Below are 16,165 nucleotides of genomic sequence, written 5' to 3'. Positions count from 1 at the left end.
TTTGAGACTATTCGCAGATGATGCAGTTGTTTGTACTAAAGTAGCAACGCCAGAAGATAGTAAGAATATGCAGAACGACCTGCAGAGAATCGATGTATGGTGCAGACTCTGACAGTTGACCCTGAACGTAAATAAATGTAACATATTGCGCATGCATAGGAAAAGAAATCCACTACTGTACAGCTACACTACTGATGACAAACAGCTGGAGACAGCGTCTGCTGTAAAATATCTAGGAGTAACTATCAAGAGCGAACTTAAGTGGATGAACATATAAAACAGATAGTGGGAAAAGCAGACACCAGACAGATTCATCGGAAGAATCTTAAGGAAATGAAACTCATCCACGAAAGAAGTGGCTTACTAGGCGCTTGTTCGCACGATTCTTGAGTATTGTTCATCTATCTGGGACCCCTATCATGTAGGACTGATAGAGGAGATAGAGAAGATCCAACGAAGAACGGCGCGTTTCGTCACGGGATCGTTTAGCTGGCGAGAGAACGTTACGGAGATGCTAAACAACCTCCACTGGCAGACGTTACAAGAGAGGCGTTGAGCATCACAGGGTGATCTACTATCGAAGTTTCGGGACAGCACTTTTCAGGACGAGTCGGACAACATACACTATGTGATCAAAAGTATCCGGACAATCCCAAAAACATAATTTCTTCGTATTAGGTGCATTGTGCTGCTACCTGATGCCATGTACTCCATGTGAGTGGCCTCAGTAGTCATTAAAGATCGTGAGCGAGCAGAACGGGGCGCCCAGCGGAACTCACGTACTTCGAATGTGGTCAGGTGATTGGGTGTCACTTGTCTGTACGCGAGATTTTCACACACCTAAACATCCCTAGGTCCACTATTTCCGATGTGATAGTGAAGTGGAAACGTGAAGGGACAAAAGCGTACAGGCCGACCTCGTCTGTTGACTCATAGAGATCGCCGACAGTTGAAGAGGGTCGTCATGTGTAATAGGCATACATGTATCCAAAATATCACGCAGGAATTAAAAAATGCACCTGGATCTACTACAAGTACTATGACAGTTGGGCGGGAGGTGAGACAACTTAGATTTCACAGTTGAGCGGCTGCTCATAAGCCACACATCAAGGCCAGTAAATACCAAACGAAGAGTTGCTTGGTGTAAGGATCGTAAACACATGCTTGGGATCACGCCACACAGCCCACAGACCTGTGAACTACTCCTAAATAACGCTCTGCAGACGTGCAAACAACTCCTAAATTACCGAAATAATTTCAGTACAGACTTGCAAACTCCTCCTAAGAAAATGCAGTACACAGATGTGTAGATATGCTCATAACTCGTAAACGGTCCAAATAGTGCATAGCACAGCCTATAGACGTGCTCGCAAAATGATGCAACAGACATGCAATCAACATGTGCAAGCACTGTCTGCCACACCCTGTCCACTAGACCACACAGGAGGCTACCGACAGGCCCTGAAAAGTAATGCACAGGTGCCCATTTGGGTCCTGCAAGTATGAGGCGGCGACATCCCTAGGCACCGATGCTGATGGGGCTGGACAGGAGCGCAGATGCTCCACGGGCGCACGCACCTCTACACCGCCACGGGCCACAGCTGGAGGCAAGCCAGAGCAACCCCACTCTCACACCGTTGATGCCTACAGCGACCGGGTGAAAGTTTGGTCTGTTTGTGGGTATACAGTCAGTGTCATACTGACATCACCGATCTCCAAGGCGCGCTCACACCGGTCTCATATGCGAGACGTCTCAGGGCAGCACGTGTGTCTACCGTTGATGACAGAGTAGCACAGTGTGCATTGTTCCTAGCTGGACATGCGAGCTGAGTCTAACCATGCTTAACGGCCCAGAGTGACCGACACAACGCCACAAAGTGAGTGTACGTAGCTACAAACAATCGCAAGCGCACCTAACAAGGTTCTCAATCTTATACTGATGTCACATGGCTATGTAAATAATAAGAACCGAGTCGGCCTCTCGGAAATTGTATAGTGTCCCAGAAATAGTTAACGCTCGCTTTCTTGATGTCTCAGCTTGTGTGCTAGGAAATTCTTGCCCTAACAGAACCTGTTTACGAAAATAGTGCAGAATAACATCGAAAGCGGTCTTCCTCGCCGTCCTAACGTGATACCCAGTCCATCACGTGTTACCCTTCATGCTTTCAACACATACAAACGTTCCCTCCACTATGTAGAGTCTTCTATATCCCAGCACAAAGGATGTGAATGAATCGAGCCTTATCATTGGCACTTATCGAATTTGCCCTCTGAATTACTTAATGCCACAGGTGTGAAAGCACCATCCACCTTTTTTTTTCTTTCTGCAGACCAGACTTTCAGTGGTTATTTTACACAGATAGGCATATTCCATCGAAAATTAAATCCTAGAAAATGCCCCTACACATCGTCAAATACTGAAAGACTCTTACTCAATTACAGTGCTCTCCCACTGAGGTCAGGAACTTGAATATTAGAGCATGAAACCGAACTCCAACACAGCAATATATCGCCGCGTACCGTGTCGATGTAGTAAACATACAAAATCGCACCTTTTACATCATTTGTACATATACCATGAAGACAGACAGCACCATATATAGTCCTCCCACCACTAGATATCCCCCTGTGAGGTCGGCGGTCATCTACATCAGCCAGGTGACCAGAGCGCCATCAGTGGATTGAAGTCACTCTCAGAACTGTTCTACAAATATGGGTTCATCCCCTTGGCACAAACGCATTACTGTTTCCGGTCTGGACATGCTTGCTTCTTGTTTTTTTCTACACGCATCTCCAGACTCTGGGATTACAAGAACACATGTATTTTCGCATGGTATGCACACAGCAGTAGCCTACCGATCGCTCGTGCAGCATAATTCTGAAGATAGAGATTGGAAATTATTTCTCTACAAAGCCAGAAACTTTAGCGCTTATCCCATCTGCGAAGAACTTTACATGAGAACTCGAAACAAATAGAGGAAAATGATATCACCACTCGCGAATAGCGATGTCTGCTATGTAACAGATTTCAAATCATCCCTGTAATTTACAAAGTCAGCTAAGGTGTTTCTCATGTCTAGAGAACAAGTGAATGTCTCTTTCACCTGCTAGATGCACACAACACAATCGATGTTCCCTCAACTAAATATAGGCACGAAATGAGCTGAAGCAGTCAATGGTACAATTTACATGGGAGGGAATAACGGTCCAGCACATACACACCTCCAAATTCAATCTTCTCAAATTCCCACGCGTTCACGAAAGCTGCCCAACACATACTAAACATTAATTCATTATTCTGCCCTCTAGAGGACGGGAAAGTTAACTCAGATAAATTCCTGCATTGCAACAGGCCTTTGCATTCAGACGGCTGCTGCCGTTAACGGGAAATGTGAATCATTCCCGCATAGGTCACCAACACTGCAGGCCAAGCACACATAGGCAGAATAATTCTACGAAATCGTTCACATATATTATTATCCCTATAGTTACAACCATTGCGGCCTCAGTTGAATGACACTCGACAACGAGCGAAGTATCGGAAATGCATCATGTTGACGGCTGTGGCCCTGGTAATAGATATAGCGGTAACATTCTTATGACTTCAAATAGTCTTCCCATGCCATCAAAATTCTCTACGTCAAATCCATACCTTCCTTACGACTGGACGTAGTCATTTACTTTGCACATTTCGGAACACAAACACATACTTTACAAGCCTGATGCTTATCACACACCCCCTACTACTAGGTATAATACCTCATCAGTAACTGATTGCTGGCAATACGAAATAATACTAAGAGAAAATCAACCATGGGTGTCTCATAAGTTTTTCTTGCGAGTGCTACCACCGTGTCTTAAAAAGAGAGGTTTAACCTCCAGATATTAAAAAAACCCAATCCCAACAACTACTGTATGTTCCTGTCACAAGCGATCTTCTTTCTACAGATGAATACAAGTATCAATGTTAAAAGCTATACCCACTTTACAAATCAGGGTATGACATTACCTATGAATGAAGTGGTTTTTTGTCCAGAAAAATATCGTGACGGCGATCGCAGGAGCATATAGCATCAGACCAACAGCGCTCTTACACGTCGCTGACGGTGCAACCTCGTAATAGAATTACCCAATTCAGAAAGTGATTCGGCTAAGGAACGTGGTATGAAAGCGGTATTTGCGAATCCCTCACGCCACCGCCTTGTAACGGAAGATATCAGGCTAATGAACCTAAACCCCATCGAACACGTCTGGGATGCTCTCGGTCGATGTAACGCTGCACCTCTTCAAACCCCTAGGACACTTCAGGAGCTCCAACAGCACTGGTGAAAGAATCGAGGCTATACCCCAGCAGCTGCTCAACCACCTGATGCATAGTATGCCAACCCGTTTTTTGGTCTGTATACGTGTGCATGGTGATCATATCCCATATTGATGTCGGGGTACATACACAGGAAACAGTGGCGTTTTGTAGCACATGTGTTTTGGGACGGTTTTCTCAACTTGTCACCAATACCGTGGACTTACAGATCTGTGTCGTGTGCGTTCCCAGTGTGCCTATGCTCTTAGTGCCAGATTTGTGTAGTGCCACGTAGTGTGGCACCACATTCTGCAATTATCCTTAATTTATGAGTATGAGTGTAGATACAGATACTACAGTCTGAAGCAGATCCGCATCCATTCACATCTATCATTCCAACATGCTATCATCATTATCCTATACCATCTAACAGAGAAAAATTACGAACTATAAAAGCTCCACTAACTTCATCCGATTTAGAACTCACCCAGGCGCCGTTGCAGGCGCGATGACGCCTAGCTGCGATGTGGATCTGGAGCAGAGACAGCTGTTGCGATGCTTCCCAGAATCGTATTCCTAATGGGACACCCCGTCTGTCATCGAATTTACCTGTCAAACTGCTCCTGCTGCCGATGTGGGACGATCCTAAAAATACACGATTTTTGATCCATTGCAGAGGGCAGTTTAAGGTTTCATCAACCGTACTGTAGGATGATGACTGTATCCTCCAGACTATACTGTATGTGGCAAGAGATGCCCCCTGTGACCCTGTGTCATTGTTCGGAACATTGTTTTCAAACACACTTTGTACACTGCTATATATTTTGCTTTTCTTCCACGACTTCATGGTCTGTGTCAGGTCCTAAACTGACTTTAAGATGCTCTGATCAATGGCCTCTCGCAGAAAACTAGACATTGCATGGTGTACATCGTTTTGTTACTGTGGCTACCATAACACGTGACACATGGTAGATGATTTTAAATAAAAGACAGTTATAACATAGGAAACTAGAAAAGTTTGGCTGTATTGTGAAGAGTTTCCAAACTGATGTCCGAAAGTGACTGACGACATCTACATTTAAACTCTTCTGTCACAGTTACAGAATAGATGATGGCTCTGCATTCAATTTCGACTGATTCCTCATATTGCACTCATTTATGCTATCACTGTTTCGGTGCTAGCAACCCCCAGAAGATGTCACCCATCCACAAAACTCATTCCCCAACTCAAACAAGCACTGTCAGTCATCATTATGTGCTAACCAACAGCATGCCAGAGCACGACACCGCCAGTGTACTGTAATAATAAGCATCACAGTTGATTCTGTGAACATTTGTAACAATTTTACAGTAATTTCAACAATGCCCAATGATGTGACAGCATGTTTCCCCAATTTCAGTATCATAGCTAAATCGTTCCTTCTCTACTTTGCAAGTATCATTGCAAATGTAGATAGATGACTGCACAGTACGTCCATTCATTGTTAATTCTCGAACACATAAGTCATCAAAGTACACCAGACACCACTCTACCGAGCGAGGTGGCGCAGTTTTGTGTACCACACTGGACTCGCATTCGGGAGGACGACGGTTCAATCCCGTCTCCAGCCATCCTGATTTAGGTTTTCCGTGATTTCCCTAAATCGTTTCAGGCAAATGCCGGGATGGTTCCTTTGAAAGGGCACGGCCGATTTCCTTCCTAATCCTTCCCTAACCCGAGCTTGGTCTCCGTCTCTAGTGACCTCGTTGTCGACGGGACGTTAAACACTAACCACCACCACCACACCACTCTACATATTTCTAACATATCGAGCATAGAGCTTAATTTACGATTTATCTCTCTGGTATGGGCAACGGCCTTGTTGCATTGGATACTCCGGTTCCCATCAGATCACCAAAGTTAAGCGCTGTTGGGTGTGGCCAGCACTTGGATGGGTGACCATCCGAGCCGCCATGCGCTGTTGCCATTTTTCGGGGTGCACTCAGCCTTGTGATGCCAATTCAGGAGCTACTCGACCGAATAGTAGCGGCTACGGTCAAAGACAACCATCATAACGACCGGGAGAGTGGTGTGCTAACCACACACCCCTCCTATCCACATCCTCCACTGAGGATGACACGGCGGTCGGATGGTCCCGATGGGCCACTTGTGGCCTGAAGACGGAGTTGTTCTCTGTGATGAGAGTCACAGAGCATTCTCGTTGTCTTAGGGTAAAATTAGATAGTGAAAGACCCTTATCACACTGTCATTGACCGACCCGCCCTGCAGCACAGTTACCGAATTAATCTGCAACCGACCAGAAGTAGACCGTTACACTCCATGTCTCGTGAATGAAAGGAGCTTTCCGAGTCCTCACCCATCCAAGTGTACAAGATTTCTCGAGATGTTCCCATGTCGAGGAGCTTAGCACTCTTTTTCGATGTATAGTAACAGATTTAAAAGTGTCGTGATGTAACAGTGGACGGTTAAGAAGAACAAGAACCGAATGATTTTTATGCGCGATGGAGCTCCAAATGGTTGGTGTTCAACGGATTTTTACGTAAATCAACCAAGCTACCAACTGTAAAGTATTGTTCTAGAATCTAGGATCGGTCCTGGAAGGTATTGGTAAGACAGAACATAAACACACGCACTCCTTAGGCTACAATGTTCCGCACTTAAAACGGGCTATAATGCTAGATCGCTTGTGTTTCCGATCTATTAGTCATATGGAATGTAGCGCTATTAATACTCCAAGATATATATTTCAAGCGGATGACATACATCCTTCTTTCCTGTTTCTCTACGATAAACTATGTTATCGAACCGTGAAACGTAAAAACTACTTCCTTAAAACATTGGCTTTGTGTTATACGAGTACAATATAGCTTTCTGGAGATGTACAGTGCCCACTATTCACATCCGGTTCGGAAATTATACTATGCATGCATCAGCCCTACTTAAAATGATCGTTAGTAACGGTGACTACCTCTTACAAGGAAACAGGTAAACGCATAGCAGCAACGTCCGACATGTGAAAATTACAAATCATCCCGTCACTAACTCTATAAACAGCACATCTGTCAGGCAGATGTATACATGGGTATTGCAGCGCCTCACAAGCACCTATAGCTAACTTAGTTATAAAGCTGAAGTCTTGATTTTACACCCAAGATGTGACAGGCGGATGGAGTACATCACATAAATCATAGTTCATTTAGAGGAATGTGCCACGTTTCATCACCCATGAGATGGAAGTCGTCTGATGACCGACAGGTTTACCGTTAACGGTCGCGAGTAGACAGTGCTTTAAATCACATACAGAAGATGTGGCTGTATATGAGTCGAACGCATGCTGTGTCACGTGACTGATGCATCCTGACAGAACAGTGGAAAAATTGACCCGCGGCAACTTCACACCTCTCTAGAGTGCATCATCAGTCTACCATTAAATTGTACTTCATTACAGCTCCATCTCAATCGACCACCCCATCCACTCTCCGTTATCCTTTAACACAGATGCATGTAATTTTAGAGGTGGATGGTTCTCGGTCTTCCTGAAAAGCGTCAAGTACAGTAGTCAACTTGCGTGTATCACTGCTACCTCAATAGACATACAGTATAATGCTGCCTCAGCAGAGAAAAAATCAACTGCTTCCCCAATTCCCTTTGCTTCTAGTCGACGTTTTCTCGGATTCCTCCTGTTGCCGCGTACTCGTCCCCACGTACAAATCGTTCTGCGTGAACTAGAAGATACACAAGTACTTCCTCAAGTCCCGTGCATTTCGGTGTATATTCGGTCAATTTATAACTATTCACCCATCATTTTTCACAATTCTATCGATTTTTCTATGTCAGTTCTATGTCAGTTCTATCCACGCGATCATGACATAACTTCTCGTTCTGCGTTCTAAAATTGCTTGTAAATGTAGCACAGCTGCCAACACACAGCGAAAATGCACAGATCAGGAGATGTAGCATAGCACTGTACTCGAGTGTGTCCAGTCACCTCCACATTTTGAGAGCGTTTGCTCTGTTTTCTGTATGTAATTCAGAGGGTAAATAAGATAAGAGCCAGTTATAGCGCTCAATTCATTCACATCCTTTGTGCTGGGATATAGGAGTCTCTACATAGTGGCCCGTATCTCGTGGTCGTGCGGTAGCGTTCACGTTTCCCACGCCCGGGTTCCCGGGTTCGATTCCCGGCAGGGTCAAGGATTTTCTCTGCCTCGTGATGGCTGGGTGTTGTGTGATGTCCTTAAGTTAGTTAGGTTTAAGTAGTTCTAAGTTCTAGGGGACTGATGACCTAAGATGTTAAGTCCCATAGTGCTCAGAGCCATTTGAACCATTTTTTTTCTCTACATAGTGGAGGGAACGTTCGTATGTGTTGAAAGCAGAAAGTGTAACACGTGATGGATGGGGTACCACTTTAGGACGGCGAGGAAGACAGCTTTCGATGTTATTCTGCGCTGATTTCGTAAACAGGTTCTGTTGGGGCAAGAATTTCCTAGCACACAAGCTGAGACATCAAGAAAGTGAGCGTTAACTATTTCTGGGACACTATACAATTTCCGAGAGGCCGACTCGGTTCTTATTATTTACATAGCCATGTGACATCAGTATAAGATTGAGAACCTTGTTAGGTGCGCTTGCGATTGTTTGTAGCTACGTACACTCACTTTGTGGCGTTGTGTCGGTCACTCTGGGCCATTAAGCATGGTTAGACTCAGCTCGCGTGTCCAGCTAGGAACAATGCACACTGTGCTACTCTGTCATCAACGGTAGACACACGTGCTGCCCAGAGGCGTCTCGCATATGAGACAGGTGTGAGCGCGCCTTGGAGATCGGTGATGTCAGTATGACACTGACTGTATACCCACAAACAGACCCAACTTTCACCCGGTTGCTGTAGGCATCAGCGGTGTGTGAGTGGGGTTGCTCTGGCTTGCCTGCAGCTGTGGCTCGTGGCGGTGTAGAGGTGCGTGTACCCCTGGAGCGTCTGTGCTCCCGTCCAGCCCCATCAGCATCGGTGCCTAGGTATGTCGCCGCCTTATACTTGCAGGACCCAAATGGGCACCCTTGCATTACTTTGCAGGGCCTGTCGGTAGCCTCCTGTGTGGTCTAGTGGACAGGGTGTGGCAGACAGTGCTTGCACACGTTGATTGCATGTCTGTTGCATCATTTTGCGAGCACGTCTGTAGGCTGTGCTATGCACTATTTGGACAGTTTACGAGTTATGAGCATATCTACACATCGGTGTACTGCATTTTTTTAGGAGGAGTTTGCAAGTCTGTACTGAAATTATTTTGGTAATTTAGGAGTTGTTTGCATGTCTGCAGAGCGTTATTTAGGAGTAGTTCACAGGTATGTGGGCTGTGTGGTGTGACCCTAAGCATGTGTTTTGTATCAGTGTGATAAATATACTCCATCCCTAAATAAATTGTTCCAAGCTAAATAAAATACACTCCTTCCTTACTCTCTTCAACAGCCCAGAGCAGGTTGAGTCTTTTCACACCATTTTCCCCCTCCAGGCCACCATCTTGGATTACATCACAGGAGGGATGACAGCACCCTCTGGTGGAAGTACTGTGTACTAGATTAGTTGGACTCTAGATCTCATTGAGGAGACACTGCCTGCAAAATAGAGACTTACGTTCATCACAGGCAGAGTCCTTTTTCTGCCATTTCCCCCACCCCGGACTCTCATCTCGGATTACTTTGCAGAACAGACGACAGTGCTCTGTGGTGGTCGTACTGTATACTAGACTCGTACCTCGTGGAAAACACAGTTTCCCGCCATTCTGGATAATGCTACCTGAGTCATCAGCTAACATCATGGTGGCCACCTTGGATTACATCACGGATGAGAGCGCCCTCTGCTGGTGGTACTGTGAACTAAGGCAGTTGGAGTCTGGACCTCGTGGTGAACACACCAGATGGTGGTACTGCTTTAAATTGTTTAAATAAAGACTTATGTCCTGCACTGCTCGAGTCCTTTTCCCACGAATCCCTAGGAGGAGGTGGCGGTCAGGTAACATAGGTTAGTGGAGGCGACTTTTCATAACAACTAGTTTCTTAGGTTAGTAGATATAGCCCAATTTATCTTTCTTTACCATCAAACTTCAAACTTTTCGTCAGTTCCTAGGACAAGGTGGCGGTTGGATGTCTTAGGTTCGTGGAGGTAGCCCAAGTGACCTATCTTCACCCCAATTTATTAGGTTTGTAGAGATAACTGTGGTGTGATGTATTATCCTGTTGGAATTTGAACCTCCCACCGTTTTTCTGGGGGAGGAGAGGGGAGGGGGGTTAGGTTAGTGGAGGTTGCTGAATTGACCTATCTTCCCACTAAAATCCGCCATCTTGGATGGCGTCCCAGCCACCATCTTGGATGACATCATGAGCTGTTGCCAAGTCTACATGCTGCCATCTTGGATGACGTCATCGTTACCATTTTTGATACATTTGGCAACAATGCAGAGTGGCTCAGAACTGCTCTTTCCCCAGCACTTGCATCACATAACCACTCTATGATATGATGGTCCATTGTTGGCATATAATTGTACCAACGCAACATCAACTGTTGCAGCATGACACTGTAGTTTCTCAATGGGCTGGGCTGTTTTGTTTTGGCTCGTGTAGCAACATGCTATGGTACAGTGGCGCGGGGATTTCAGTGTGTACCACTAGACAGATATGCGTCTGAAAACAGACAAAAAGTTAATTATGTAACTGCATTTGTTCGAGATGATACTTAAAACTTTATATTTATCCCACTAAAGTAAATATTCATTAAATGAGAATTTGCATTTAGCAAAAAATACCACTTGGAGTCCTCTGGAGACCATCACATTACTGACCAAAATTAACTCTTCATTCTACACTTTTTTTAGACGCCAAATATTTTTTGTATGTGCTGTTCTTCAAGGATGCCAAGAAGAAATGCTGGAAAACATACTTCAGTTTTCATTCTGGAAAAAAGTCCTTATTTACAATTTGCATTTATGCAAAACTGCGTGAAACGTATCATAATACTAATATGCAACACATTTTACTTATCCATAACAGTGTGATATTTGTATCATTAATAAACATTTGATCAGTATAAGAACATAATTTCAAACAGAAAATGATCAACGAGTATCATAGAATTAATGTTACTATCGGAAACTATGTCTAAAGAGGAATGATATCTGGCAAAATGGACCTTATAGTTCTGATCTCTTCGAATTTCCCTTTCGAAGTGAATTACTACGTTTCCAGATGCTCCGGTATCTCGTTCATTATATAATCTGAATTTTGGATTATTTTATTGCCCACTGGTCATTTAAGTTTTGTGTGCAAACCCAATTTCTCCACATAAAACATAAAGTTTGTAAGCCCATTATTTGGTGTGTCTTTCATGTACATCCTCATATGGTACTTGATTTGGTTGCACAAATTTGTTCATCAAGTGACAAACGCTTACACGTTGTAAATGAAAGACATTTTTTGTTCATTTGATCAATTGTAGGTATAATTTTGTACAATTTGTCTTGATTTCGGTTATCAGGATCTAAACGCTTCGTATTGTCATTGAAATGCAAATAACGTATATGCCTATAAATGCATAAATGTAATGAACACTGTAATTACATGTTTTGTCTGGGTTTTTCTGAATGCTGTGAAGATTAGTTTCATCTATAATTTTGGCCATTAGTTAGTCATTAAAAAAGTATTTAAAAACTGATGAGGCATAAACAACTTTAGCATCAATTGGGGCAGTGTGGTAGTTTCTTTGAATCTAAATAGGTCATTTACAAATAAGCACTCTTTTTTTCCTAGTTAGATTTTTCTATATCTGCGGATGTTTTTGAGAAGCTTGTTGTAGTGGTATATGAGCAACAAGTTCATTATTATCAATCTTTCAGCAGTATCAGGCTCAGTATCAATATCTGCAGATCCCAAATCATTCAGAATTATAGTAAGATCTTCATTCAGATTCAAAATCCTACCCATTTTCTGCGTCTGACTGATATTCTATGGCCATAAGTTCTTTGTAAGTCGCCACTTTGCGTCGTCCATTTTCAAATGGAGAATGAATCCATCACAACACACGAACCAGTACGGGAAACTAAAAAAAGCAGAATTAAGGAATCACAAGTTTCTCTTCGTTCGCATGTGGGTAGAAGCATTATTGCGCTCTGTTGCACATGTGCAGACAAAATTGGTTGATGTAGTAATTATGTATGTGTTAGCAGAAATACAAGCTGAATTGAACAGTGTGCACTCCAAGGTTAGCCGGCCGAAGTGGCCGTGCGGTTAAAGGCGCTGCAGTCTGGAACCGCAAGACCGCTACGGTCGCAGGTTCGAATCCTGCCTCGGGCATGGATGTTTGTGATGTCCTTAGGTTAGTTAGGTTTAACTAGTTCTAAGTTCTAGGGGACTAATGACCTCAGCAGTTGAGTCCCATAGTGCTCAGAGCCAAGCCACTCCAAGGTTAGAGAAGCACTGTATATTTTTTATGTTTATTTGTTCTTGCTTGCAACTACTAACAGCACAAACCAAAAAAGAGTAATGTGTGCCAGAGTGACAAGGCTACACGGAGCAAGACACATTGTTGCGTTATGAACTCAGTACTTCATGCCAGTGGCAGATTCTTTCTAGTTACCTTCGTAAAACATCTGTGTCCATTGCGTTAAAGTTCTAGGACAGCGTTGAAAAGAAAGTTGAAAGTTCGCGTAGCGTATCTGCAAAGCATTACAGTAAAGGGTTAAGTGTATACCAACAAGGGGGCCCATGTAAGGGGGGAAAAGGGGCTACAGACCTCCTACCTGTCAGGCAAAGGGAAAAGTATAATGTAGTCACGTGTTTTTCTTTCAGTAACACGATTTGAAAGTCTGTATTACGCAGGCTCTAAACAGTGTCGGAACTGGAACTTTTTATGGCTATTTACAGGTTGCCATTCGCCTTTCAAAACATTAAAAATAATCCATAGCCCCAGGCCTACCTCCCTCCACCCCCCCCCCCCCCCCCACTTATAAACTGTCTTATCGGCGTCCTTGTATATTACAGTGTGTGAGAATTAGCTGATGAGATGTTGATTTACGTGACTGAATTACACGCCATGTGTGTTACACGTACGGGCCGCGCCAGAGCCGAAGAATGAAGTCAACGCACTCGACCTGAACGTGGCGGGGGACGTGCTGGCAACGGGAGGCAAGGACGCCAACATCCGGCTGTACGACCCAGTAACTGCGGTCGTAAGTAACAGTTCGTACCACCCAGACACTACTGTATATAAGGAATAAAGCAAATCTGTCTTAGAAATTCTCTAACACGATAGTGGACACTTGTTGAGTTTCCAGTAAGTTCAACAAATTTCACTATCAAGTTAGAAAACGGTTTCCGTTAATACGAGTAGTTACCTATAGCTGAAATTTCACTGGACTTAATTAACTATTTAGTATACGTACAATATAGATAAAATTTGAGACCTATTAGATGCGGACGTAATTGAAAATTTTACATCTCAGATACATTTGTACTAACTAGGAAAATATTTCATGCTGAACTCAGTGGTGGCTTGTAACACTGGAACGTCTTTGCTTCTACACTCCTGGAAATTGAAATAAGAACACCGTGAATTCATTGTCCCAGGAAGGGGAAACTTCATTGACACATTCCTGGGGTCAGATACATCACACGATCACACTGACAGAACCACAGGCACATAGACACAGGCAACAGAGCATGCACAATGTCGGCACTAGTACAGTGTATATCCACCTTTCGCAGCAATGCAGGCTGCTATTCTCCCATGGAGACGATCGTAGAGATGCTGGATGTAGTCCTGTGGAACGGCTTCCCATGCCATTTCCACCTGGCGCCTCAGTTGGACCAGCGTTCGTGCTGGACGTGCAGACCGCGTGAGACGACGCTTCATCCAGTCCCAAACATGCTCAATGGGGGACAGATCCGGAGATCTTGCTGGCCAGGGTAGTTGACTTACACCTTCTAGAGCACGTTGGGTGGCACGGGATACATGCGGACGTGCATTGTCCTGTTGGAACAGCAAGTTCCCTTGCCGGTCTAGGAATGGTAGAACGATGGGTTCGATGACGGTTTGGATGTACCGTGCACTATTCAGTGTCCCCTCGACAATCACCAGTGGTGTACGGCCAGTGTAGGAGATCGCTCCCCACACCATGATGCCGGGTGTTGGCCCTGTGTGCCTCGGTCGTATGCAGTCCTGATTGTGGCGCTCACCTGCACGGCGCCAAGCACGCATACGACCATCATTGGCACCAAGGCAGAAGCGACTCTCATCGCTGAAGACGACACGTCTCCATTCGTCCCTCCATTCACGCCTGTCGCGACACCACTGGAGGCGGGCTGCACGATGTTGGGGCGTGAGCGGAAGACGGCCTAACGGTGTGCGGGACCGTAGCCCAGCTTCATGTAGACGGTTGCGGATGGTCCTCGCCGATACCCCAGGAGCAACAGTGTCCCTAATTTGCTGGGAAGTGGCGGTGCGGCCCCTACGGCACTGCGTAGGATCCTACGGTCTTGGCGTGCATCCGTGCGTCGCTGCGGTCCGGTCCCAGGTCGACGGGCACGTGCACCTTCCGCCGACCACTGGCGACAACATCGATGTACCGTGGAGACCTCACGCCCCACGTGTTGAGCAATTCGGCGGTACGTCCACCCGGCCTCCCGCATGCCCACTATACGCCCTCGCTCAAAGTCCGTCAACTGCACATACGGTTCACGTCCACGCTGTCGCGGCATGCTACCAGTGTTAAAGACTGCGATGGAGCTCCATATGCCACGGCAAACTGGCTGACACTGACGGCGGCGGTGCACAAATGCTGCGCAGCTAGCGCCATTCGACGGCCAACACCGCGGTTCCTGGTGTGTCCGCCGTGCCGTGCGTGTGATCATTGCTTGTACAGCCCTCTCGCAGTGTCCGGAGCAAGTATGGTGGGTCTGACACACCGGTGTCAATGTGTTCTTTTTTCCATTTCCAGGAGTGTATTATAACATATTTTCACAGCTGATGCTGCCGCCCAACAACAAATAACAAACACCCTGCAACATTCTGTGTCATGCCGCCGCGTAGGCTGCCTTTCACTACACAACACAAACGTTTCGATTTGGAATGGTACCGTAATTGGGAAGCATGGACTTCTGATGAATAGCATCGAACTGTGTTCACCGATGAACCTCGTTTCTGCACTATTGTGGATGACCATTGCCTGCCAGTATGGCTGTGAATTGGGAAGAGATCTCTTTCCTCCTATGTTGTGGAGAGCATAGAGGTATTGCTCTTGCCGTCATGGCGTGAGGAGCCGTCGGGCATGACTTCAGATCATCACTGATTATAATCGAGGGAGCGCTAGCGTCACAACAGCTTGTCATGGACATCTTGAGCGCCCATTTATTCCCTCTCATGCAACAGTATCGTAGTGCTAGTTTTTCAGCTGCAATTACTCGTCCACACAAGCGTTTACCGGCGTGATGTGTGGCTTATGAGCAGCCGCTCGGCCATGAAATCCAATTTTTCTCACCTCCCGCCTAACTGTCATAGTACTTGCAGTAGATCATGATGCAGTTTGGAATTCCTGTGTGATGGTCTGGATAGATGTCTGCCTATTACACGCGACGACGCTCTTCAACTATCGGCGGTTTCTGCCAGTCAACAGACGACGTCGGCATGTACGCTTTTGTGCTATTCCTGTCCCAAATGCTACATTGGTCAACTAAAAAATATTTTAACGACTTTTTTCTTCGTAAGAATTTAATTTAGTAGTTTTTAGGGTCCCATATCGCAGTCGATAAAAACGGAACCGTTACAGTATCGCTTTGTTGTCCGTCTGTCTGTCTGGCCTGTCTGTGTGTCTGTCTCT

The 16,165-nt window shown here is 45.2% G+C and overlaps 1 protein-coding gene across 1 annotated transcript in view; it reads left to right on the top strand.

The window, feature by feature from the left end:
• The window catches only part of LOC126475532 (uncharacterized), a 76,609-nt gene that overhangs the window by 32,482 nt on the left and 27,962 nt on the right, over positions 1–16,165 (top strand). Inside the window, exon 2 of the mRNA XM_050103512.1 lies at positions 13,413–13,519. Coding sequence (XP_049959469.1) covers positions 13,413–13,519 — 107 coding nt within the window. The remainder of the gene's footprint in view (positions 1–13,412; positions 13,520–16,165) is intronic.

This window comes from Schistocerca serialis, chromosome 1 (genome assembly GCF_023864345.2).
Source record: "Schistocerca serialis cubense isolate TAMUIC-IGC-003099 chromosome 1, iqSchSeri2.2, whole genome shotgun sequence".
NCBI lineage: Eukaryota > Metazoa > Arthropoda > Insecta > Orthoptera > Acrididae > Schistocerca > Schistocerca serialis.
Note: the sequence above shows the minus strand (reverse complement) of the source record. Positions and strands in the feature narration are given on the sequence as shown.